Source organism: Mixophyes fleayi, chromosome 6 (assembly GCF_038048845.1).
Source record: "Mixophyes fleayi isolate aMixFle1 chromosome 6, aMixFle1.hap1, whole genome shotgun sequence".
NCBI lineage: Eukaryota > Metazoa > Chordata > Amphibia > Anura > Limnodynastidae > Mixophyes > Mixophyes fleayi.
This window is the reverse complement of record NC_134407.1, coordinates 190,680,255-190,708,252: the sequence shown is the minus strand read 5'-3', so window position 1 is coordinate 190,708,252 and position 27,998 is coordinate 190,680,255. Positions and strand designations below refer to the sequence as shown.

Here is a 27,998-nt window from a genome sequence, read left to right as displayed (position 1 = left end):
GGTCACCATGATGCTACATTCAAGAGTTGGTATCCTTTAATTGAAAAATGTTTACATTTAAAATTAACTATAAGTTGCCTTGTTCCAGTTCTGTAAGGAGTTAGTTCCACCTTGAACCTTATTTTTTCTTTTGGTTTCAGGTAGGGCACCCTGAGAGAAGCAAAAGAAAATAATATTACTATTTATGAGAGTAATAACTAACAAGTAACATTATGGTTTGACTGCTGTCTGATTACTTGTAGTGATCTAGAAGTGTTAAGTGCTTATTCTACAACAACTCTGGCTGTGTTGAATTTAAAGATGTGTTGAAGTGAAAGAAAAGGTGTTTTATTACAGCGAAAACTCTTATAAACCAAAAAAACAACACTCATGTTATCAATAGTCAGTTTCTAGTTTCCTGTCTTCTGTCAGTTTCAAGTTTCCTGTCTTCTGTCAGTTTCTAGTTTCCTGTCTTCTGTCAGTTTCTAGTTTCATGTCTTCTGTCAGTTTCTAGTTTCCTGTCTTCTGTCAGTTTCTAGTTTCCTGTCTTCTGTCAGTTTCTAGTTTCATGTCATCTGTCAGTTTCTAGTTTCCTGTCTTCTGTCAGTTTCTAGTTTCCTGTCTTCTGTCAGTTTCTAGTTTTCTATATTCTGTCTTTTTTGAAAACTTTATTAACAACTTCTCACCCATGTCTTTCAGAAGGATATTAGCGCAGAGCCCTCAGCCCAAAACACATTCAGCTATGAATGTCCTGATCTTCCTAACTCCTCCCATCAAAAGATGCTTAATGCTGCACTTGTCGCTGGTGCCACAACAATGATGAGCAGCTTCATGCCTTAAAAACTGTCGCATTTGTCCAAAAAGTAGGTGCATGATGTCACAAAACATAATTTGCTATGGAGAGGATAATGTTTGTATTTTATAGTGTACAATATCCATATGTAAATGTGTATGTTCAAGTAGAATTGTGCAAGCTTAATATTTCAGATGCTGCTGCATGCAGTATAATGACTAGACTTACTCCTGCAAATTATCTATATTATCTAAAATAACTGAGCACCACTCCAGTGCACAATATAAGCACTTAAATGATCAGTAAGGCATCCATTCTTTATGTCCTCTAGTTTCTTTATCTTATTGTCAAGATATGCATCAATTATATGCTATGTAAGCACATAGGGCTTAAAAAGTTTGCACCTATAAATAGCAGGCATACTAACAGGCATATCTGTGTCTCTGTGTGAGTATTCCTCAGTTCGCCCAATTACGAGAACATGCCCTTACTGTATTTAGACTATGTTTAAACACACTTTCCCTCCACTGTTCTGCCTCTCCAAGAGTAAGGAGGCGTAAGTGTCAAATCTGCTTATGGACAAAGGTGTACGTTTTTTGTGGGCATGCACAGTACAAACTTGCGTATTTTACAGTATACAAATTGGCATACGCCCAACTCGACAGAATGTTATAAGCCATTACAAATTCACACCAGTACTGCCTTCTGTGACATTTAATTATGGTGAGACGATCATTAAAATACAGTAGTATACTGTAAAACAATTGCAACACTATCTACAGTTTAAAATAACAAATGTAATGTTGGACATATATCCTGTATTTTCTCAAATGATATATGGCCAATATATATATATATATATATATATATATATATATATATATATACAAGTTAACCCGTGCATGATACTCATGCATTCTAGTCAAATCAAGCTACTTAAGGTCTTAAAAAGGTTCTTGTCATGCATTTGGGCCTAGCCCAGGCCTCCTCAGGGGAAGACCGTTACTTCCCGACGCAAGCACCCTTTTATAACGTGGTTTTGTCCACATGTCACCACCTCATCATTTTTCTCCATCACCTCATCCTTCACCTTCATCGCCACATCCTTCATCAAGCTACTTAAGGTGTTAAAACCTCCCCACTCACACCCCCGGCAACCACCAACCACTACCAACTGTCACTATTCCTTCAAGAAATATATAGGTCAGTGTATAACTCTGCCCAGCAGGTGGCGCTGCAGCTTGTTTTGTCTTTTTTTCCACACACGCCACTAGGCATTTATATAGTAGATATATATATATATATATATATATATATATATATATATATATATTGCCACACATACAGATATCTCTCTATGTGTGACCCAAAAACAAGAGTAAAGTGGTCAGAAGATGATTGCTAATGACCTGTTTGTGCAGTCAACTTTCCACTACACTAAAAGGACCCGATCACGCTGAAAGTTATTATATCCATGAGGATGAATTGATGCATCTTGTCCAAAATTGGCCAACTATATGTCCAAATAAACACTAATGCTGTCTCTCAGCACTCGAAGCCGTGTGTGGTCAGTTTAACATTTGTGGTTATATCAATACTCACACTGATGAGAGCTGTCTGTCAATCAGACCGCTGCCTTCCACCACCAGGTTACAATCATTGACAGCTGTATTAAGCGGGTTCGTAAACCGGATCTCCAGAGTCATTGGCTTATGCAGCATGGCATTACCAAGGGGCTGGTAAAAGAACAAAAAAATAGATTAAAGTTACACAATTTCTATGTACTGTCCTCCCTGTCAGTCAAAGAAATGAGAAAAGACTAACAAATCGTAAACACCTCATTCTGAAATAGGTAGACAATTTACTGGAAAATAGACATATGAGTGGACTTATAGTAATCAATATAAGGATATTATAATTGTGACTTTCTAAATTACATAAAGTTGTTGTATCATATTTTTTATATTTTCCATATTGTATTTCTATGTGTTTAACCTTTCATAAATTGAATTTATTACTTAATATTTAATTGTCTACAGTGTAAACTGAAGCCCAACTCATAATGGTATAACAACTGTTTGGAAAGTTGTGGGGGGGGTTTTAAATTTGTTTTTTAAAATATTGTATTTATCAGCAAAGCGGTATCCCCTACAAAGACAGTAACACGTGATTTGATTTATTTGGTTTCAGTGGACACTTTATTTAATTATGAGCATTTTCTTATGGTTATTTTTGTCCATTTGATGCTATCAACTTATTGGGTGTGTTGGCACTAAATAATGACAGCATATTTCTATTTACTAAAATGAAGTTTGCTGATAATACTAATTTACTGTTGTTTACTCATGGAATTCACTAAATGGGATTCATATAGTTGCAATAATGATCTATTTGCAATTGAAGAAACAGAAATTCTTTATGAGGTGTGTTATTTTTCATCATTTATCTGATATTTTTAGATATAAAAATATAATTGGTTCAAAATAATATTATTGGCTCAAAAATACCATATTGTTCTTAAAAATATTTTGTTTGTTTTATATAAATCTCTAAAGATGTTTCTGTAAGAGTCAATAGCTAATGGAATATATGATGGTTTCAAAACTCTAATATTCCATTATTAAGTTTCTTTATTTTCAGTTCACTATTTAAATTAATCACTTTGCATTTTACATGGATTTCTTTGTATGACGGTTATCAATCCTGCAGGGATTCCTTATTGACAGATATTTTCTGACTTTAATGTTGTGTGTGATTTTATGAATCATTCTCTGTCACAGTGATGGGCAACAGGAGACCCTAGGGCAGCATGCAGAACTCTGCGGCTCCCAGATCCTTCCTGCTTTGTTGTTCATTATAGAATTGTTTGTTATAGCTTGTGAGTTGTTTAAAATGCTTGCTGATATGTTATTACAGATAGGTCTCTCTTTCTATGATTGAATGTATTCTTTTAACTTATTACTGAGAAAAAAGGTAATGTGTGGCCCTTTTAATTTTCTGAGGTTAATCAAAATATCTTAAACAATATTTTGATAAAACTGTAAAAGCAAGATTGAAAATTGTCATTTATGATCTGATTGTGTATTTATCTGACATGACTGGTTGTACAAAACTCCACTATAGTTCCCAGCAGCACATTCTGGGAGTGGCAGTCTCTGTTTTTAACCAATATCCCTTCTCTCTCTTGTGGGTCTGATATATAAACCTATATGAATCCCCAAAGCACCTCTGGCTCCTTATGTATAAGGACCCAATTATAATTTGCATCTGAAAGTCTGCTTGTTACACTTGAGTCTGTAAAAAGAAAAAAGGCATTTATTGTAACAAATCTTAAGTGTCCCTTATTGATGATACTATTTGAATGTATAAAGATTAATTGTAACTATAGCCTTCCCTAAAACATACAAAGCAGGTTAGGGAAATAATTATCTAATTAAAATGTAATTAAATAGGTGACAACTGTTAAGCATTTAAAGCACCCAGTGAGATAATCCCCTCTAGGCATACCAGGTGAGTACTAAAGAATTTTGGGAATGTCCACTTCAATCCCTACTTTTACCTCTATACTGCCACTGCTTATAACCCAGATTCTTTAATCCTCCAACTGGTAACGACTATTAGTCCACAGAGAACACATAACCTATTCAAACATATTCAGGCATGTCAAATAAATTATCAATCCTGGGCAGCACCTGATTGGCTGGCTGAAGCAAATGACCAATCAGCTACCACTTGGACTTAACTATTCATTTGCCAAAATTTATGTAGAGCTATGTGCTTTGTATGGGTTACCTGTCATAGAAAGCCCCTTTATTGAGGTAATAGTGTGTGTGTGTCAGGGAATTTAGACAAAGCTCCAGTGGGGCAGGGACTAATGTGAGTGAGCACTCTGTACAGCGCTGCGGAATTAGTGGCGCTATATAAATACCTGATGATGATGAAGATTGTGTCACCAGAGGTCATGGTTGTTAGGTGGGACATTTCTCCTGTCTGGAGTTCCCTTTGAAACTTTAATGGGGTTTGAAAAGATATGGCCTGCACTTGAATCTAATAAAGACTGTCTTCCTGTGTTACCTTAATAACAATAGGTGGGTTCTCCAAGACAAGATCCTTCGTTATCAGCACTTTCTCACCAAAAGGTAATTCACAAAGAGCTACCACTTGTATCATGTTCCCATCATTTATACATTTACTGTAGTGGGAGTATGGTATTTGCAGAGAGATATGTGCATCTGTAAAATACATAATTTACAATTACATTCACATTTGTCAAAATTAAGAAAAATGAAAAACAAAACAAAAAAACACACATATATTGCATGTTTTATATGTCAGTACCAAAAAACCTGAAATCCTTCACAGTAGTTTTACAGATTGCGTATTGCTAATTACAGTGGTGGAAGATACACAGTATTAATAATTATGTGATAGATGTGTCAATGTGGACCAAAGAGAGAGTGAACCATTATTACTTTAATAGGAAAAATAAATATAAATATAAATTATTATTATATATGTAGGTTTATTCACTCGTCAAGGTTCTTAAATGTAATAACACAACAGTAATATGTTTCCTGTTTTACTGTAGTTGCAGTATGTCAGCCTATGTTCTAATGAACTAAATAGTGAAACAGTGCAGCCTAGTGGTCATTTTCATCTCTGTTGTTGTAGCCTTCCACGGAATCTGTTGTATTATCATCTTATGGCGTCAGTTTTGCAAATATGTATTAAAAATCAAACACTAGACAAAAAAGAGAGGGAGAACAGATAGGGACTGTAAAATAAAGAAAATTAAGCATTTCTTGTTCGAGGCAGGAATGGAAAAGGTCTATTGTCTTAGTAGGTGATTTTATAGAGAATATATAGAGATATCATGCAAAATGTTATACCCCTTTGGGTTACTGTCTACAGGGTCATACTTGCATAGAATATGCTGCCTCACTTACCTTGACTTGGGCTGATAATCAGAGACTTGTGATCTGTGAAGATGTTGTTCACCCTTCTTCCAGTATAGAGAATGCAAGAAGCGCTCAGATTCACTTTAGTTGGTCTGTGATATGGAGTCAGATTTTTAAGCATCAGAATTAAGTTAATGTCATCTCCCACCACTAGGGGACTGAGGAGCTTAAATTTCCCAGATATGTCTGGCCCCTCAAAGGCAGATACGGCAGGACGTGATGAATTTGGCGCAGGCGATGAGGAGCGGATAGCGTTTCCTGACGGTTGTGTGTGTGGTGAACGGAATGAATTTCCTGAGGAAGGAGCAGGTGATGCTGGTCTTGCGTTTGTTGCAGCTGTCAAATTTGGGGTTGATGATGAAAGCCGGGAAGATAGATCATTTCTTGTCCTGTTGACCATGTTATTACGGTTTGCGTGTTCTATTGGATGTCTATAAAAAGGCATATTTCTGGAGGCCTTCTCAAATACCTCTCTTTCTTGTGGAGAACCTGTGTTAAACAGCATGCAAAATGCCTGTTGTAATTAATGTTAACTGATATTTACCTTAGGATAATCCAAACTATGTACTTTCTGCTCTTGGTTATACAGATAATCATGTTACTATTGTTCCTTGGTGTAACACATGAAACTCTGAAGTGACCTTACATAGCCACTAGTTGTGCTATTCCCTGTCATACATTATAACAATGGATTTCATAGTGCAGAAGTGATGTTAATAGTAATTTTAAAAGAGCAAAGGCATCATCATCTCATTACGCAATAAAAATATACTATTGTAATGTATAAATACCAGGGAAAGATTAAAAGGATGTTTGTAAGAAAAGCACCCAGCCAATAACTTCATTTATAAATATGGATACAGCACCTTAACACTCTTCAGTGAATGCTCGAGTTTGTATTGACAATTGGTGAATAAATAAAACACTCTGGGCCTTATTCATTAAAGAAAGTAAACCAAAAAAAATGAGTAACTTCGAACTTTTGAAAACCAGGTTGCATTGGAAGGGGAGGTAAATTTATAATGTAAGCATAGATTTTTAATTGGGGTAGAGTATGTCCTAGATTAACTTTTAACATCAGTTTTAAAATAAAGCTAAAAAGTATTTATATCCTACATGAAAAAACAACAAAAATGTCCTTATGTGCAAAATAATAAACTCATTTGCACCCCTTGCATTGCAACATAGTTTTGCCAAGGTTCAAAATTACTCATTTTTTGCTTTCCTTTCCTTAATGAATCAGGCCTCTTCTGTATATATATATATATATATATATATATATATATATATATATATATATATATATGTATATATATATATATATATATATATATTCATATACATATACGCATTTGCAAAATAAGAGGCAACAAGGGTCCTGTTGATGAGAATATAACAGTACAGTGCTATAATATACATTATACAGTGCTATAAACATTCATATAGTCATGTCAAGAGTTCTAATACTGTTCAGAACACTTTGAAGTTCTGGAACCAAGTAAAAGAGCTGAGCTATTAGGGAATGTGAATTCTCCAATTTAACTGAGTTGATTGGGGGGAGGGGAACATTTCCTTTTGTTCTTACCTTCTGGATATTTGTAGTTAAGCGTTACATCGACACGGGCATCACTACCCACTGCTTTAGTGCTGATGCTCTGCCCAACGTATTTGCTGTCACTGTGGGCTTTCTCCTTGGTCCCATCCTTATGAATGATCCAGGTAACACGATCTGCATTCACCTCCGAAAACACGAAGGGAGTGTCGTAGCCTAAGTGCAAATCTCCTTCTTTGACAGCAGTCACTGACGTGGGACCACATCGATAGATGTCTGAGAGAAAGAAGTTCATCTGATCACTTTTGAACTTGAATGTATGCGTTACAGCTTACTAGTAGGAAGAATGCTTCACCTAAAGAGAATGTGACAACCTCCGACTGCAGCGGAAATCATGACAATCTGTCTTGATTAGAAATCAATCTCGAAAATATTGAAATTAACTTTCCATTCGACCACCATGGCGGTTTTCTTATCATTTTTAATCAGTTAACTCAAAGTTTGCTTTTCTAGCTGGTAGTTAAAGGTTACATTAAACTATAAGATTTCTCCTATTTAAACTTAACTGTCTATGTTTCTTAGTATTTTTAACTTTTTTGTAATTCATTACCATTACTGTCCTGGTCTGCCACTAATAATAGTGTAAGTTTCAAATTGAGTCAAGAGGATATTATTTCCAACAATTTGACAAAATTTAAGTCAAAACCTGAATTTTATTTTGTACCATCCTCTATTACAATAGATTCTTACCTTGACTCTGCTCCTGGGGAGTTGAATCTAGAACCTGCCACCCGCTGTAGAAATTCCCAAGGTCTCTCCTCATAAACCAGCATTCATTCCAGACATGGAAATTCCTGTATTGTGAATGTAAGTAGACTAAATTATGACAGGACAGCAAATTGGATAAATGGTACAAAACCTGATACATAGATTTCCATATAAGATCATATGGGGCTTAGTGGTTAGCACTTCTGTCCCACAGCACTGGGGTCATGAGTTCAATTCCCAACCATCGCCTTATGTGTGGAGTTTGTATGTTCTCCCCGTGTTTGCGTGGGTTTCCTCCGGGTGCTCCGGTTTTCTCCCACACTCCAAAATCATACTAGTAGGTTGATTGGCTGCTGTCAAATTCACCCTAGTCTCTCTGTCTTTCTGTCTGTGTGTGTTAAAGAATTTAGACTGTAAGCTCCAATGGGGCAGGGACTGATGCGAGTGAGTTCTCTGTACAGCGCAGCGGAATTAGTGGAGCTATATAAATAGCTGATGATGATGATGATATCAAGGGACCCCTGCATATAATGTCTTCTTACTTTTATTTTCACATATTTACTGGTATCACTAGCGAGGTACAGTGGGAAACATTTCATAACCTACCAAGAGATTATATTAAACTGCAAGTCTTTAAGGTGCACACGCAGTCTGAGATTCAGCCTTTTGGCATAACTGCAATACTACAGTAAATAATTTTGGCAAACGTGTGGTTAATTTGTTTGGTGTACCAGGCCAAGCACTATGAAGGCAATGTAAGTAATGTGTGTGTACACAGCTGAATGAAATGATGACCCTGCAATTGTTTTTCCTTTTTTCCCAATCTGGTCCAATCAAATTGGATGTTGATTGTAGATAACAATGGTTTTAATTTCCACACATAGCACAAAAGTAATTTGTTTGACACATGCTTTTTCTAAACTCATGGCATTTTACTAAATCTATTTTAGAGCTTGCCTAAAAATACTGATTTTAAACATACCAAATGCTGTCATCATGGATCTCTAGGAATTTTCCCTCTGTGTCATAGTGCATATCCACACACATGTTTCCATCAGTGTTGTGGGCGGAGTTGAAGTTTGTGATCACTCTTGTAGGAATACCCAGACACCTGAGGACTAAAACATTAACAACAGATTATACAACGGCAATTGGTAGAGATTGATACACAAGTTACACTACTACTTTGCACTGAGTATGTTCATTTACTTTCTTGGTGAACATCCTGGTTCACTTGTCGACTCTTAATTTTAAACTCGATTGTAGTTTACAGTGGAGATAGACATTTTCCAGTCATTATTAATCCCCGCTATGGAGGTCCCAACTCTTTTCTTCCATCACCGTAGATCTACAAGTGAAATCCTTGAGCCGGCTCAGAAAAATATCTGACCCCCAAAGCGGAGAGTTACTGATTGCAGGTTCCCACCTCACAGTCAGACCTCATAGAGGTTGTGTGTGTATATTCATATGTAAATAGATAATAAAGACATGTCCTTTCAGACAGAAAGTTGGGTAACACAATAAATAAATAATTAAAATTAAATAGAATAAATAAAATAAGATATTATGGACTAGGATAAGAATGAGTTGGTGTTAGTAAATGGACGTGTCTAGTGTTAGTGAATGGACGTGTGCGGTGTTAGTGAATGGACGTGTGTGGTGTTAGTGAATGGACGTGTGAGGTGTTAGTGAATGGATGTGTCTAGTGTTAGTGAATGGACGTGTGCGGTGTTAGTAAATGGACGTGTGTAGTGTTAGTGAATGGACTTGTGTGGTGTTAGTGAATGGATGTGTGTGGTGTTAGTGAATGGACGTGTGCGGTGTTAGTGAATGGACGTGTCTAGTGTTAGTGAATGGACTTGTGTGGTGTTAGTGAATGGATGTGTGTGGTGTTAGTGAATGGACGTGTGTAGTGTTAGTGAATGGACGTGTGTAGTGTTAGTGAATGGACGTGTGTAGTGTTAGTGAATGGACGTGTGTAGTGTTAGTGAATGGACTTGTGTGGTGTTAGTGAATGGACGTGTGAGGTGTTAGTGAATGGATGTGTCTAGTGTTAGTGAATGGACGTGTGCGGTGTTAGTAAATGGACGTGTGTAGTGTTAGTGAATGGACTTGTGTGGTGTTAGTGAATGGATGTGTGTGGTGTTAGTGAATGGACGTGTGCGGTGTTAGTGAATGGACGTGTCTAGTGTTAGTGAATGGACTTGTGTGGTGTTAGTGAATGGATGTGTGTGGTGTTAGTGAATGGACGTGTGTAGTGTTAGTGAATGGACGCGTGTGGTGTTAGTGAATGGACGTGTGTAGTGTTAGTGAATGGACGCGTGTGGTGTTAGTGAATGGACATGTGTAGTGTTAGTGAATGGACGTGTGTGGTGTTAGTAAATGGACATGTGTGGTGTTAGTGAATGGACGTGTGTGGTGTTAGTAAATGGACATGTGTGGTGTTAGTGAATGGACGTGTGTGGTGTTAGTGAATGGACGTGTGTAGTGTTAGTGAATGGACGTGTGTGGTGTTAGTGAATGGACATGTGTAGTGTTAGTGAATGGACTTGTGTGGTGTTAGTGAATGGACGTGTGTAGTGTTAGTGAATGGACGTGTCTAGTGTTAGTGAATGGACGTGTCTAGTGTCAGTGAATGGACGTGTGTAGTGTTAGTGAATGGACGTGTATAGTGTGATCATGGTTTTGCACTAGATTTCTGGAATACATTTATATAGTTGTTGCAAGTTCTATGTCCACATCTAGGAGGTTATTTACCATAAAGAGCCCCTTTGTGGTAAAAAGTAAGTGGTTTTATTATCGCTGCTTATTGTGGGTATATAAAAATGACATTGCCGAAATTAAGCCCTTTAATGAGTTAAACCTAAATCTTAGCCCTGATGGTAGTAAAATTTTGAGAGTATAGATCCAAAATATTTCTCATTTGCATAAGTGTAATAATCCTCCCCGTCCCTACATAGTTCATGTTCTATTGCTTTTATTTTTGTGTCTGTGATTTTATTATAGTTTTTGTCCTCTGAGAAATTTTTGGAAAGGTTATCTACTATTCAATGTTCAATGACATGCTCAAAACGTTTCCTTGTACATACAGATGTTGTCTAATGAAATGGGTAATGGAAATGATGTTTTTCTGAAACCGGTTTTATCAGTATCTAGAAAAGTGTAGTATGGGACCTATTATCTAGAAACCCATTATGTAAGTTTTAAGAACCAGAAAGGAAAAAAGTAAACTATTGCTAACTTTTTGTAATTATGTCATACATACAGACGTGATCAGCAGTATTTCTGCTTAGAGTTACTAGGAGGAGCTCTGCAATTAAACAATTTAATCATGATGGGAGATTGCAGGGTGGTGTAGGGAAAGATGGGGGTTCATTTTTACATATGTTTTAGTAGATTTCTGGCATGGTGCTCTAACTGGCAGAAAAAAAGCATTGATACAGAGAACATCAAGTCTGAACAATAAACTCCTTTATGTACCCTAATTTTATTTTTAAATAATGTCTTAATAATTTGGATTTATTATACTGTGAACCAGTGCTACTAAGAGAAACCAGGACCTAAATTTTTTTTTTATTCTATGGGGTAGAATTAAATTAGCTGCGTAGCGCTGCTGGGCATCATCTCAATGTCCAGTCTTGGACATTGCCGGCTAGTACGGTACAGAAGTCTCTGCTCATTTTCCCTTGCACCTCTTTGGGAAGCAAAAGAAAATAAACACAGATTTTAGTAAAAACTTCGACACAATGTGTCTCTACTAACTGTTTCTGGCGACACATTGCATCATCATGCAGCCAATTAAATCCCCCTCCCTATTTAGACAAATTGATTCTTTCTCTTGCACCCATACTTGCCACTGCAGAATGTCGAGAAGATTTTGGGGGTTCGTTTGGAGTTTGCTGTATGTCAATTTTTTTATGGAAGATAAACATTTCTGCGCTATTCATGCACACAGAATATGCCTACGCATATGTCCGTATTGAGACCATTGTGCATCATATTCTTGGTGTGCAAATGCATCCTGTGTCCTCTAAATGTGCCTCTTTGTGACTAAATGGTCAATGCAACTAGGACTTGTTATAACAAAAGTAGCTGTACATTGCTTCAGTATAAATTTGGAAGGCAAGTAACATTTTGGCTAAAGGAGGATTTATGAAAATCTGAGACATTGATGAATCCATGCATGTTTTTACAATTTTTGCTTCCACTTTACATTTGCAAACTTTCGCCAATTTCAAATTAAAGAAAATACTGGAATTGTAACAAACTATTGAACATTTTTAATCGTCTCTATTAGCTTAAATGTTAGTAATTAACAGTTATGGTTACCCTGACTCTGTTTAACCATTAGTGCCTTCAGTGACTCAGTAAGTAAGTTCTCTCCTGGTTAAAAAAAAATATATTTTTTTCATTTTTTCCCCAGGCAAAAGTAGATTTTTTTTTTCTTTTTAATATGCGGTCCTATTGAAATTAAGAGGGTTGCTAGAGAATGTCATGTCAAGATTTTTACTCTGACAGTTGAAAAAATTTTTGCAAGCACTGTTGCAACCAGGAAAACAGCTTAAGCAAAAAATGTTCCGTAGTTGTCAGTTATGTTTCCTGCTCCTGTCAGACAAAAACCTGCTTTGATGTTTATAATATATTGTGCACTATAATGTGGAGTACACAATTAAGTTATGTTGTAAAGTCATATTTTTTTAAAAAAAAATGTCAGGAGAGGACTTTTTGGTGCTCTTGACACAAGAAACAGTTCTATTTGCGTAGGATGTACTGATTTGCTAAATTCCCCTGACATAAGCAGAAGAGATGGCCCAATGGGGAGGTTGTATATCCCGAAGGCAAAGGACCTTACCATTAAACCACCACTGTCCTGAGAAGTGGGATGGAGGGTTTTTTATTAATAAAATGTGTTTAGATGGAAACTCTTTTAAAAATCACATTGTATTTAATAAAACACTGATGAAGTCTTATGCATTGTTTTACATCTGATCTGTAAATTAGGGTATACAAATATACACTTATACTTTATGTTATAACTTATATTATAGATAGCAGAACAGACTCATTTGAAACATATAAGGCCTGAGCCATTAAGGAAAATAAGGCAAAACAATTAGTAAGTTTTCTCCTGGTCAAAACCATGTTACAATGACAGGGGTGCATATTAATTTAATATTTTGCACATAAAATAAATACTGGCTGTTTTTTCATGTAGCACACAAATACTTGATAGTTTTATTTATACACTGAATTTTAAAGTTGATCTAGGACATGCCCTACCCCAATTATAAATATGTACCCGCATTTTAAATGTAGCTCCCCCTCCAATGCAATAAGGTTTTTCCATGGTAAAAAAAAGTTACTCATTTTTTTTTGCTTTACTTTCCTTAATGAATCAGGCCCATACTGTCCATAGTTTCATAATAATGTACCTGTGCACATAACTGCTGCAAAGACCCAGCATTGGCCATACTTCACAGGCTTGTAGTTTTCATTCTGCCATCCCCACAGAATTTCAACACTTCCATTCCAACTGTTCGGGTCAACCCCATCTGAAAACTCTTTCTCCCATTTTCCCTCAAGCACACCGAAGTCATCATTGCTGTTGATCTGTAAAGTGTAGAGTTTCATAGACTTAATGATTCCGTGCAACAATAAAACAATTTATTTATTTATTTTACACGATGCGATGCGTTGAATTGTTTAGGCACAGTCTCTCTACCCAACTATTCGAATTAGTAAGTTAACAAGGAGGGGTAAGTTTCTTACAGTATATGACAGGTATTGGACTGGTTCATACGTATTTACCTATAAAACCAGGTTTTGAATGGTCTTATGGGGATTTTTAAAAACTGGTGACCCATAGTTAGCCTTGTCTAAAAATTGTGTGTAATTTATCTTTAAACATAGATTTTAGAAGTTTGTATTTTATATGGATAATATCTTACACAAAGTCTTCGGGGAAATTTACTACATTTTTTTTGAAAACTGCATGTTCTTTGGCGATTTACTAAAGGCAAAACTTCAAACCACATTATTTCAAACCTACTGATGTGAAACTGCCATCCTGATTTGTTCCCTAAATGGACCATTGTGTGTGTACTTGTGTATTAAGGGATTAATACTGTAATATGGTGGCGCTATATAACTAAAACAATAATAATAATAATACCCATAATAATACAAGTTGTCAGTGTATCAAGCTGCAAATTGCAAAAATGCACATCAAACCACCAGATAAAAGGCAGAAATGTTAGTCACATTCTGTTTGAATTATGTTGTCTGTCAGTCAGAGGAAACATTATTAATAAATGTTAAAAGAAACCTCCCATTCTTTTATTCCCTAACTGCCCAGCCTACTCACATCAGGGAGTAAATGTATGAAGCTCCGGGTTCTTCAACACCCGTGAGTTCGGCGTCTTCAGCGCTTAAATTTAAAGCGGCGCTGCCTTGTAAAGGAAAACTTCCCTTTACAAGGCAGCGCCGCTTTAAATTTAAGCGCTGAAGACGCCGAACTCGCGGGTGTTGAAGAACCCGGAGCTTCATACATTTACCCCCAGGTCTGGTCCTCTAGATGGGCCTCAGAAAATGATCAGCCCCCAACAACTATGGCTTACTGGCCCAATGCTGGCACTGGGACCCTCCTGGCACCCTAAGCCATTGAGTACTAGGATAATGCTCTCCAAATGTAGTATATGCTATTGTGGAAATACAAGCTCATGAGTGATCATGCATGTTGAACATAGGGGATGACAATTAAGGCACTACATTATAATATTCTATAGGGGCACTAATTAATTATATTCTATGGGTTTCTAATTAATACAATTCTAAAGGGGTACTAATTAAAAATATTCTATGGGGACACTAACTAATAATATTCTCTGAAGGCACTGCTTAATAATATTCTATGTGGGAACTACTTAATAATATTCTATGGGGACACTAATTAATAATATTATATGGGGGTACTACTCAATAATATTCTATGTGGGCACTATTTAATAATATTCTATTGGGCACTACTTAATTATATTCTATGGGGTACTAATTAATAATATTCTATAGGGGCACTAATTAATAATATTCTATGAGGTCACTAATTAATAATATTCTATGGGGGCATTGCTTAATTATATTCTATGGGGCACTACTTAATTATATTCTATGGGGTACTAACTAATAATACTCTATAGGGGCACTAATTAATAATATTCTATGAGGACAATAATTAATAATATTCTATGGTGGCACTACTTAATTATATTCTAAGGGGTACGACTTAATAATATTCTATAGGGGTACTACTTAGTATTCTTTGGGGTACTACTTAATAGTATTCTATCGGGGCACTACTTAACAATATTCTATGGGGATACTAATTTATAATATTTTATGGGGGAGCAACTTATTCACAAGTATTGATTAATTATGAGGGAACGTATAGTTATGGGGCAAAGATAAAACAGTTTTGCCATGTAGTTTGTACTAAACTATTGGTGATTTAGGGATTTGCCAGCCTCCACACATCGCATGTGGTTTGAGTTTTCAGCCTCCAGTTTGCCTCTGAAATCCGCATGCAATGTATGTTGGTTTGCAAACCCTATACAAAACCGCTGCTTAGTAAATCTCCCCCTCTGTTGTTATAACTGCTTTATTATTGCAGCTGCAGTTTTGTTTAACTGTTTTTTCTTTCCATCTCTGTCTCAATTATACTTTTACTGTCATGTGAAAAATTGGTATTTTATTATCACAATAAAGGCAATCTAATCTATCACAAGTTGTTAAATATTTTTATTTTATTTATGCCTTAACTTTATTTCTGGTATTTAATTGCACTAAGAATAACTTTTTACTCCAGGATGCTTCTATACTTTATAATTATACATTTATAATTGTATGGTGAATAATAATATATATTGTGCATCATGATGTGAGATTCCTCAGGTACTCCCTATGGCTAATTATATTTAACACTACCACTGTACATCCGGTTACATTTCTTACCATTGCACTTATAACTCTCCCCACATAGAGAGGACTATTCCTCCGGGAGTAGTCTGCAGCCGCATCTTGCTGACAGTTCAGGCTTCTGTCTAGGATTTCCAAGCAAATGTTCAGGATGTTGTTTTCAAACTAGACAAGTAAAACATAATAGATTACAAACCAAGGGTCTATAATATAATCCACCTGATAGAGATAGCAGAAAGATAGAAAGTTGTAGTAGTAGTTTTTAATAAATTACAGTGTGTATATTATGAGTTTAGTTTACCTGACCATAGTTCCATCCAATACTGGTAACATGATTCTCATTCCCCATGAAAATAATGCCATGGTCATTGAGGACGTATTCTTTCCTCTCTTCTGCATTGGCCATGTACACTTCATCATCTGTAAAGAAGAAAAGATAGATGCAGGTACATCTGCAATTCATTCGGTAGCTCCCACCAAATAACTAGGCCATGTACCTTTTTCAGAGCAAGCAAAGAGGCCTGGGCCACTGAAATGAGGACTATTGGTGGGAAAGAATAAGGATATATGGTACTTTATGTATGATAGCTATGATTTAGTGATGGTTTGTCATTACTGTTCGTGCTTCAATTCGAGGATTCTAATAAATACCTGCTGAATATGCCTCATTGGACTCTTTAGCATGCGTATGAGTCAAATACAAATGAGTAAGGGGACAGAAATGTAAATAAGTTGCCACTGCTGGAATAAACAGGAGCATGAATAACAGATGATTGATATTGTCAACATGTTCAATTAAAAATGTTCACTGTGTGATGTTATGTTGCAGGGGAGGAATGTTAATTAAACACCACTAGAAAGACATATGTGTGCGGTCAGCCTAGAAGGTAAATACATATGTTATAGGAGGACATGCTCTTTCAGCATCTCATATTTGTCAATTTCCCTGATTGGATCGAATATACTGTATGTAATGCAAAGCTAAACAGATATGTTTTACATGATATTTTACTCTCTCCTATAGCCCAATCTTAACAACTTTGGGATCCCAGGTTTTAAAGATTTATCACTGTACAGTCTACTATGCTGCTCTGTTTTCTACCCTGAAGCCTTAATCACATGACAGAGGGCAGAGGTTGAGGTTCAACCCTACATTGTTCCTAATAAGTTAATCGTTCTGTACTTCAGTGGAAGGCATCTAAGAGAAGAGGAGAAGTGACTGTACCAAGTCAGTGGTCGAGGTGGGCAGGTATGTAGTGATATGCCATACTGCCACTTCTCTATTGTCTTCCATAACGCCAGTTCTCCACTGCATTCCATAACGCCGGTTCTCCACTGCATTCCATACCACCACTTCTAATTTTCCACTTCGACCACTGACCCTACCCATCTCAACTGTAGGTTATGTAGGTAACCACTAAACTTTCCCTGGGACTGAAGCTTCATCCTTACTACATCCACACTATGGAAAGCCTTATAAAATGGTTGGAACTGATCTACTCAAGTTATCACTCGAAAACACCCAGTGGGATACCATAATAATAACCCGAGACATCTACATGTGCACAGCCCCTGCAGGCTACTGCATGTTACTTAGCAGTTTCATAAAGCCAGGCAGGAGGGTTCAGTTGTGTTTGTATTTTGGGACTTACCTAGACACCAGGGGTTAAAAAGCAGCACAAATTTCCCAAGTGAGTATGTGGATAACTGCCCCATTATAGAAATCTGGACACTGAGGTCGTATCGCCCTATGACAGCATTGGCTGGGCTGGACATGATAATACGCAAAGAATTCCCAGGACTGGACTCCAGTACTGCACTCCAGTTCCCACTGCTCCACGAACTGGACAGGGCAAATTCCACATTGGTATTGTAATATCCGGAGTCCTGGGGACCTTTCAGAAACCAACACAGACACAAGAAAGGAACTGAGTGCATTTTACAAGTAAATGCTATAAAAATATCATATACTGTACTGCACAATGAAAGCAATTTTTGCTGAAATTTGCTAAAAAAAATTGTTTTGGTTTGATCCGTTGAACCAAGACGCAACTTTGAATTTTGGACGTTGCTTTACTTTCAATGCGCAGTAATACCCAGAAGCTCTTGTTGATTAAGCACGTCTATCTAAACGGAAGTTAAAAAAACCTGAAGTGCAAATTCTTAAAAATGTTTTATTGTTTTATATATATATATATATATATATATATATATATATATATATACACAAGTTAACCCGTGCATGATACTCATGCATTCTAGTCAAATCAAGCTACTTAAGGTCTTAAAAAGGTTCTTGTCATGCATTTGGGCCTAGCACAGGCCTCCTCAGGGGAAGAGCGTTACTTCCCGACGCAAGCGGCCTTTTTAATGTGTGTTCATGAGGTAAAATTACCTCACGAAAATGAGTTTGACCCCTCAACTCGTAAATTTAGCCTTTACTACCCCTCCCACGGGGGGAAGGGGGGATGATGGAAGTTAACTGACTTGACTATTCTAAATTTTTGTCAAATAATGTCAGTATACTAAATTTCAGGTCAATTGGATGAGCCCTTTCTGAGAAAATAGTTTTTTTTACACACACACACACACACACACACAAACACTAACGCACGCCTCTACACATGTGTGTTCATGAGGTAAAATTACCTCACAAAAATGAGTTTGAGCCCTACCAAATTTCAGCCCTTTTTGAATTTTTTTTTCCACACACTAAGAATTTAGTAGGTCAGTGTATAACTCTGCCCAGCAGGTGGTGCTGCAGCTCGGTTTTATTTTTTCCACACACACACAGACAGACGCCACTAGACATTTATATATTAGATATAATGAACTGAATAATATTGTTTTTGCAGACTCATTATATTAAACAGTAACTTTGCAAAGGTGTAATATGCTTCACAGTTAAAACATTGAGATATTGTAGAGTCATAATAAACAAACCAATATTATAAGGTCTGCTGCTTTATCAATACTCGAGGATGACGGTCTCTAATGTTGCTGGTATTTATTCATGCTCAGCTTTTCTGAAACATTTTCTGAACATTCTCTGAACATTTTCTGAAAACTCACCATTTTACTGACTTATTGTTTATGTAAAAATGTATCTCAACAACGACATTATAGACAATCATCAGGGTAACTTGGTAACCTTGGTAACCTAAAAGTCCATCTTATAAGACTTTGCACTAGAAAACTTTATAGTAATTTGCTTGGGATAATGAACACACACCACCTGCACTCCAGCTGGACGGTGGTCTGTCCAGGTGGCAAAGAAAGTAAGGTTAGAGGAGGTCTTTAGAAACTGCATGCCCCTTCAAAATTTTGCTATAGAACCCACAAGTTTCTAGTTATGCCCCAGAGCTACCTCGTATCTTTATTGTTAATGTACAGAGCAGGTTATACTAAAGAGATGATGGAGGTTACCTGTACGTGCAGTAAACACAATGCTTTGCCAGTCTATAATTGGTTTATTAAACTCCAGTGTTATTTTACAGGATTGTCCCCTCCGCAGTATCAGCTCAGAGCTGTTGTACATATCTGTGTGATGTGATTTCTTGTTGGATTCTGTATAAAATAATAAAACAATGTGTCATCACTCAAAAAATTGTATAACATAAAAATCTATTGATCATCATCATCATCAACATTTAATTCTATAGCGGCAGCATAGTGTGTAGCGCTGTACAGTTAGGGACAAACACAGTAATAGACAATTCTGGGTAATACAGACAGACATCATCATTGTCATTATCATTATTTATTTATATAGCACCAACATATTCCGTAGCGCTTTACAATTGGGGACAAACACAGTAAACTAATAAACAAACTGGGTAAAACAGACAAAGAGGTGAGAAGACTCTGCTCGCAAGCTTACAATCTATGGGACAATGGGAGTTTGATACATGAGGTTAAGTGCTACATATCGCATATTGGTCCAGCCAGATTGCAAAGGTAAAAAACGCTTAGTGGGCTATATGATCCATTCACATGGCTATGTTGGTCAGGGAGTCAAGAGGGTTGTTGTCTTGTGTGAACTGTGTAAAGAGTGGTAATAGGGTACCCTAGGAAGGTTAAGATGGTGGTTGAGGAATATAATAAGCTTGTCTGAAGAGGTGGTTTTCAGAGAATGTTGAAGATTTAAAGACTAGAGGAAAGATTTCTTGTGCGCAGGAGGGAATTCCACACAATTGGTTTAGCCCGAAAAAAAAGGTCCTGTAATTAGGAATGGGAGGATGTGATGAGTGTGTATGGAAGGTGCAGATCTTGTGCAGAACGGAGGTGTTGAGTTGGTAGATATTATGAGGCAAGTGAAGAGATGTAAGTTGCTGCAGTTTTCTTATATGTTAGTAAAAGTATTTATATTGGATTCGGTAAAAAACAGGCAACTAGTATAGAGACGGACAGAGTGATTTAGCAATGGAAAAATGATTTGCAAGGAAAATCAATCTAGTTGCTGCATGTAGAATAGATTGTAGCGGTGAGAGTCTGATTCGGGGAAGACCAGTAAGAATAGTATTGCAATAGTTAATGTGGGGGATGATCAGTACATGGAATAAAGATTTTGCAGTGTCTTGTGTGAGATATGTGCTTATAGACTGACTGGAATAAAGAATAAAGAGTCATATTTTGACAAACATCTGATTATTTTAACAATTAGTTTGCAATTCAGGTTTTTTAATGTCAATAAACATTATATTGTGTAACATTGCATCAAATGTTACATATGGTTCAAGACATGGCCTGTGTCCCGATAGCTACTAGTCTCTTCCAGCTACTCTCCCTGTAGTTATATTATTTAGTACATTGACTGTGTGCTGAGGTGAAGGGGGCCAGGCATTACCACTAGTGCTATTCCATCCATGGGATAAGGTGGTGGCTCCTGCCCCCTGAGTACTATATATACCTCTCCCTACCCAGTGCACATATACAATGAGTGGAAGTGAAAGTTCACATTGAAATATATCACTGTATTTTTCTCCTGCAGGGTGACTGACAGCAGGATTAGAGGAGGAACAGGGGTGGGATGACTGGGATAATCCTGTGTGTTCCCTGTATTGCCTTTGATCCCAGTCATCACGGTCTTCATAAAGTGATTGAAGGGTGAGGCACAAAGGAATATCATTATGCACTTCCACTTGCAGTCGCTGATTGTGAAAATGGTTATTGTCAGCTGTAGGGTGATTGGGCGGCTCTTGAGTGTCTCAGATGACAGTGGAGGCTGGAAAACAGCTCAGTACCGCTATGAGTGAAAGTAATCCTAATTTGCAACTGTCTGCTGATATTATCGGATGAATCTGTATCTACAACTCCCAGTATACTCTTCTGTATGTTTTCTGGTCAGAGCCAATTGGAATGCATTAATCTGTGCATCATTGAATTTCAAACCACTGTATATTAATTATAGTATACTAACTATATACTTGTTTGTTTGCCAGTGCTAACACTGGGGATAAATACATAGTCAGTCAAATAAAAACAAATTTTCCAGGGGGCGAGGGGGATAGGGATGGGGTGACATTGTCATATTTTATGAATTGCAACTACATGTTTAAAATTGGCTGTGCACAAAGCTCTGACCTCTGACCCTTCTGTGATTCCTTAGTATAAAAGCTATAAACATTGCCCCAGTCCCCAAAAAAATAGAATCCTCATATTCTGCTACTGTGATTTCCTTCTCCTCCTCGGCAGCCACCACAGGTGAAAAATTAACACGAGTGAGCTCCATGCCGATGATGGTTGGGTAAATAAGGTTTCTGCCCCTATTGCCAGGGTATTCCATTTATTTGAAAGGTGGAAAGAGGTCGACAGTGGGACGGGACCCAAAAGATAAACTTTCATAGCAGCAAACACATGGAAAAATGGTAGCGTTACTATGTAATTAATATGATTTATTTGAAGTCAGTTATTTGTGGAATGTAAGCAGTAACCACCATGCTGGTGGGCTTCCATAAATAATTGTAGTAAAGTTGTTATTTGATTTAAGGTAAAATCTTGGAGAAGGCTTAGGAGGCAACACAAGAAGTCTTTCACAGTAGACACTCAACCATTTAGTCTTTCACAGTAGACACTCAAACATGTAGTCTTTCACAGTAGACACTCAAACATGTAGTCTTTCACAGTAGACACTCAACCATTTAGTCTTTCACAGTAGACACTCAAACATGTAGTCTTTCACAGTAGACACTCAAACATCTAGTCTTTCGCAGTAGACACTCAAACATCTAGTCTTTCACAGTAGACACTCAAACATGTAGTCTTTCACAGTAGACACTCAAACATGTAGTCTTTCACAGTAGACACTCAAACATCTAGTCTTTCACAGTAGACACTCAAACATCTAGTCTTTCACAGTAGACATTCAAACATGTCAACCAATAAGACTCAACTGAGAAATTTAGTTTTGGCAAAACTAAACAAAAACTTTTTTTTAATTTGCAGAATATACTGGTGGTCCGAATTCTGTCCCTATTAATACCACAACATCTCTATTAATAATACTACACCTACACCTTGGTTTTTCACTGACAAGTTGCTCTTTATACAACAAAAATAGCACATATACAATTATTGATGGAAATGAAGGTGGTTCTTGATATTATTATTAATGTACTTATACTTTCTATACTTTACTAAATAACCACATTGTATGGTTGTACTATTTATTCATCCCAGAGAGAAACATACATCATTTCAGTAAGTATTGTAACAGACATCAAATCCTTCCCCTGATCCTCAAAGCCTTTACTGATGTTTCATCTTTGTAGGAAAATAACAAGTCTCTTTGATCATCGGTGTAATGTAACAAACGTTGATGTCTGGAGTACAAATCTTAATCGTCACTTAACAAATGTTAATGTACATAATGACCCTACTTGGTCAGTAACACCCTGTGCTTATTTTGCTTAAGTGTTATTGTGTCTCGATCATTTTGTATTGCATGTGCTTGTCCAGTGCATGCCTCCACATGGCAAATTATCATTAGAGAGCCTGATGATGTCACAAGCATAACATTCTGATGAGAGAGGAGTCATGCAGATGTGCTGAGCACATGGCAAGCACAGGACAATAAGTACAGTACACTCATCTAAAAAGAAAGCTTCTTCACTAAATAAGCACAACTAACATTTTTATGGATGTTAAAGTTCACTAGTGAAGTTTATCTGGTGATAGCTGACCCCTGATCTAAAATTTTTACTACACAGCATGTTCTCATTTTTAGAAACAAAATTATTATTATTATTATTATCGTTTATTTGTTAGGCGCCACAAGATTTCCGCAGCGCCAGACACAGAACAAATGGTAGACTATACAGGGAGAGACAGTACAGAACAATAAACAAAAAATATACCAATACTTCAGAAACTCTGGCAGGGTAATGCAGTAGAGGCAGAGCAAAAGAACAGGAGTGGAGACAAGAGGGAAGAGGGCCCTGCTCAAATGAGCTTACATACTAAAGGAGGGTACAAAAACAGGCACAAGGGGAGGCAGATGAAGTCTGGGGGAGGAAAGGGGGGGCCGGGAGAAGAGAGGGGAGACTGAGTAGAGAAGATGAGGGGGTTAATTGGATGGTTGGTAGGCTTTGAGGAACAGGTGAGTTTTGAGTGCTTGTTTGAAGGAGCACAGATTAGGAGAGAGACAGATGGAGCGAGGGAGGTCGTTCCAGTGAAGGGGGTCCGTGCGGACGAAGTCTTGAATTCTGGAGTGGGAAGTGGTGATGAGAGTGGAGGAGAGGCGACAGTCATTGGTCGAGCGCAGGGAGCGGGCAGGGGTGTGAATGGAAAGGAGGTTAGTGATATAAGGGGCAGTAGCCTGGGAGAGAGCCTTGTAAGTGGTGGTAAGGAGTTTGAAAAGGATTCTGTAGGGGAAGGGGAGCCAGTGTAAGGCAAGGCAGAGAGGGGAGGCAGAGGAGGAGCGGAGTGAGAGGAAGATGAGTCTTGCTGCCGCATTGAGTATAGAGCGGAGGGGGGCGAGGTGGGAGTGGGGGAGGCCAGTGAGGAGGAGGTTGCAGTAGGATTTCACTTGTAAAGTGCCATTACTGTACCGCAACATTGCGGATTTTGAGTACAGAAATTCACAATGTTACGGTACAGAGACTGAGCTGCGCGTAATCGCGTCCGGAATGATAAGTGAAAATGCCCCCAAATATTTATTAACATTCTTAATGGTCAAATATGAGAGGAATACAACTTTCAACATATTTTATAATATGGAAACATCAACAGTATGATGAATTTAGGAGTAGTGTAAACACTTTTAACCACTACGGTTATGCTCACTGTAAGAGATAGGCACAAACCTTAGAAAGATCCCTTGCCAGGGTTGGGTTATGCTAAAAAACAGTTAAAGGAGAGACAGTGTGTATGGATACATGGACTTTGGATTTAAGACTAAAAAGAGGACTTTTAACCCATAACTGAAGACACAGAAACATGGGGAACTTTACAGCAGGTAAAAAAGCCTAATAAATATTCACATAGTTTATGTTATGTGCTATTGTCTGCTATGTGCAGTAGTATTAAACTAATGTCAGCTTGTTAAAATCCATAGAATCATTAATCATCTACAGGTCCAATAATAAATAAAAAAAAAAAAACAAGAAAAAAACAATATACAAAACAAATGTAGAAATAAACATGATGATGAGATTAATTACCAAACAGGTGTTATACTATACCATACTATTCAGTAAGTATACAAAACAGAGACACATGAACTTTATAGCACAAAATATAAGTTGCCCCTTTCTTAGCTAGGAAAATGGCCACCACATTCCTGTAGCTTAATTGCAAGGTCTGTGTACGGTACCTCCCAACATTTTTTAATCGTATATCCTATAATTATTTATATATACTCTTACCAGTTCATTTTAACAGTACTTTTTTATGATTGTAATAATAACTAAAATTAGATTAATTGGTGACGGGACATGTCGTGTTCATTACTACCCTACTATTTGATCGGCCTCTGAATTCTCTGTCCAAATGATTACTGCTTCTGTACTTGTGAATGTTACAATTACACAATTATAGAAGAAGCAGCTCAGGCAGACGGTTACACAGTTATTTGAAATTCCTTAACATCACTTAGTGCTATCAAACATCACTGTAAATCTATACAGTTTATTTGTTGGTGGTCCCTACAAAAGTACAAATTTCCCATGTCAATGTTGAAATGTCAACATATTATATAAAGTAGATAGTCACCAGAATAACTCATACCTACCAGTTAAGTCTTTGCTTTCATTATCTAACTTCTACAAGTACAATTAAAGCATCATTGATGCCTGCTCACTCTAGGGTATTGTATACTTTGTTCTGCGGGAAGGATAGCTCATGGTTCAGAGTACAGACCAAAAAAGTAATTTTCAGGAAATGCCAGTTAACATACCATACTATTGAGCGTGGCACCAACATTAGACTGAAAGGTGAACCGGGAAGAACACTACCTGAAAAACTCTGTATTAAAACAACAAAGGATTTTTTTTCTACTGTTTGTTTGAAAACTAATATATTCTCATTGGATTGTTCACTGTTGACATGTTCACCTAATTTCATGTTGTTAAATGTTATATTCATCTAGTTTTTCAGAGTCCTTCTGAGACGTTTCCTCTCTAATTGACCAATTTTGCTGTTATCTATACAATCATGCCTTTCTTCTTTGTACGGTACATTTCAGATCAAATTAGAAGCTTTTTGCCAGGAACAATCTGGAAGGGACAGCCCCCTCATTGTCCAATATGATCTCTACAATTTGATGGTCTCTACAGTTTTTCATATCACCCAACCTTCTCTCACAGTCCCTGTCTGTGTAATCCAGCTGCTTATGACCTTACATTTACACCTTGCCGATTTAAAGGAAGTCTATAAAGAAATTTAAAAAAAACAACAACTGGGCATCAATTATACCCATTGGTCCATCAGTTTAAGTTTTGGACAAATTATGCACTTGCGTGTTCAGGACTGTAATATACTATACCATTTAGCCCAAGTAGGCACATGTCTTAGGCAGCACTGTTGATGAACAACATAGAAAATGGTTTGTGGTAGATTTAATAAAAATTCTAAAAAAGAAAATTGGAGATGTTGCCCATATCAACCAATCAGATCTTAGTTATCATTTATCTAGTACAATCTAGAAAAAGATAGCGAGCATCTTATTGGTTGCTATAGGCAACACCTCTACTTTTCCTTTCTATAAGATTTAGTATATCTATCACTTTATGTTCATTACTTTTTATCTTTTACATTTTTTTTTGCTACTTGATCTTTACTATCCATACAGTTTTAACAGCACAGTCAATTGAAGAGGAACATTTGGAAATTAGGGAATGAGCATGTTGGCTGCACAATCATTTTTGGCATATTCACTTGCAGTGTCTAGGTCGGCAACATTTCTAAATGTTGCCCTATGTAACAATGTACTGAATCTTTTTATTTAATATGCTGACATTTAAACATTAGAACCCCAAATATAAGTTGTTTGAATAAATGCAATTAAATTGTAAAACTAGCAATTTTAAATATATAAAATAGATAACAAAACATTTGACATATCTTTAAAAGAATGATATATATTTTCCAGCTTTTCTAGATTAAAAATAATTCTCATTAATACATTTTCCCTGGTGACACTGTTTAAGGCAAAGCAAAAATGTACCTTAAAATGTAGTAGGAAACTTTTCAAGAAATGATTGTGAAATTGTATTTTGTACATTTAAAATAAATGTACAATATGCCTTGTACATATTCAATCTAGTATAAAAATGCAGATGTCATTTTTTTACTAGAATAAATCTTTTTAGATTAAAACCAGTCAAACATTTTAATAAGGAATAGTTGCTCAAATTGCTTTTACTAGAAAATGTAAACCTTTGCCATTGATGTATTTGTACATGTCAGTGTGACATTGTACTTTAGCTATAGAATATTATTATTTTTTATTTAAAGCATTAAATATCCAAAGCACTTAGAATGTTTGTCAGAATGTCATAAAAGCTCATTGACTTACCGTCCATAGTGACTTGATGTCCTTCCTGTCTGTTGTGTAGTGCAGGTAGAATTCAAACAAACTACCAGATAGAGGTGAATCAACCATTATTTGTATCTTCCTCTCTGCCCTCTCTATTAAAATTCCTGTGACTGAGTGTTTTATGAGAGCATTAATGGGACATGCCTTAATGCTTACACTGATTTGACTCTTCCTTGTGTGCTGCTCAAATGATAGCCGGAAGTGCCCAGGGAAGATTCCAGCCAATCTCCCATCTCCTTGGCATGCGTTCTAATGAGCAAATGAAAATAGCTTGGCACGTTCCTGCGTAAATACTTAAATAGTGACACAAAACCTGTTTTCTAGTCTGGACTATTCCTTAGATTGAATAGTATTTTTACAAGCTCTCGGAAAGGTTTCATAATAATCCCTCTAACATGCCTGTCCTAGTTTTGTTCTGTGTTCTATCTGTGTTTTACAGCTTGTGACATGTTGTTCTAGCTATGTGTTTTACACGAAGATTATGTTGGGCGGTGTCATATGTAGGGCATTCTGAAAGTCCTGAGGTTCCTTTAGTAAAGTTTATCTAGTAGTATTTAACGTTTGCCCTTGTACATCCAAAGCATTTGTTGATTTAATGTATCATGTATGGAACAATTAATTAAATAAGCTTAATATAATCTTATTGAGCTATGAAATCACACCAGGGGGTAAATGTATGAAGCTCCGGGTTCTTCAACACCCGCGAGTTCGGCGTCTTCGGCGTTTAAATTTAAAGTGGCGCTGCCTTGTAAAGGGAAACTTCCCTTTACAAGGCAGTGCCGCTTTAAATTTAAACGCCGAAAATGCCGATCTCGCGGGTGTTGAAGAACCCGGAGCTTCATACATTTACCCCCAGGGGTTAAAATTTATCAACCTGCAGGTTTGAAAAAGTGGAGATGTTGCCTATAGCAGCCAATCAGATTCTAGGGCCTGATTCATTAA

General features: G+C 36.9%; 1 protein-coding gene across 1 annotated transcript; it reads right to left on the bottom strand.

The window, feature by feature from the left end:
* Positions 1 to 2: 2 nt before the first annotated feature.
* On the bottom strand, positions 3 to 27,221 carry LOC142095011 (protein-glutamine gamma-glutamyltransferase E-like). Its single transcript, XM_075177712.1, has 13 exons — positions 27,036 to 27,221; positions 19,448 to 19,588; positions 17,674 to 17,916; positions 16,323 to 16,441; positions 16,058 to 16,186; positions 13,483 to 13,660; positions 9,033 to 9,168; positions 8,033 to 8,136; positions 7,316 to 7,558; positions 5,719 to 6,219; positions 4,847 to 5,004; positions 2,375 to 2,508; positions 3 to 150 (listed from the first exon to the last, which is right to left on the bottom strand). The coding sequence occupies exons 1-13, from the start codon at positions 27,040 to 27,042 to the stop codon at positions 3 to 5; spliced, it is 2,241 nt and encodes a 746-aa protein (XP_075033813.1). The 5' UTR covers positions 27,043 to 27,221.
* Between the last annotated feature and the right edge of the window lie 777 nt (positions 27,222 to 27,998).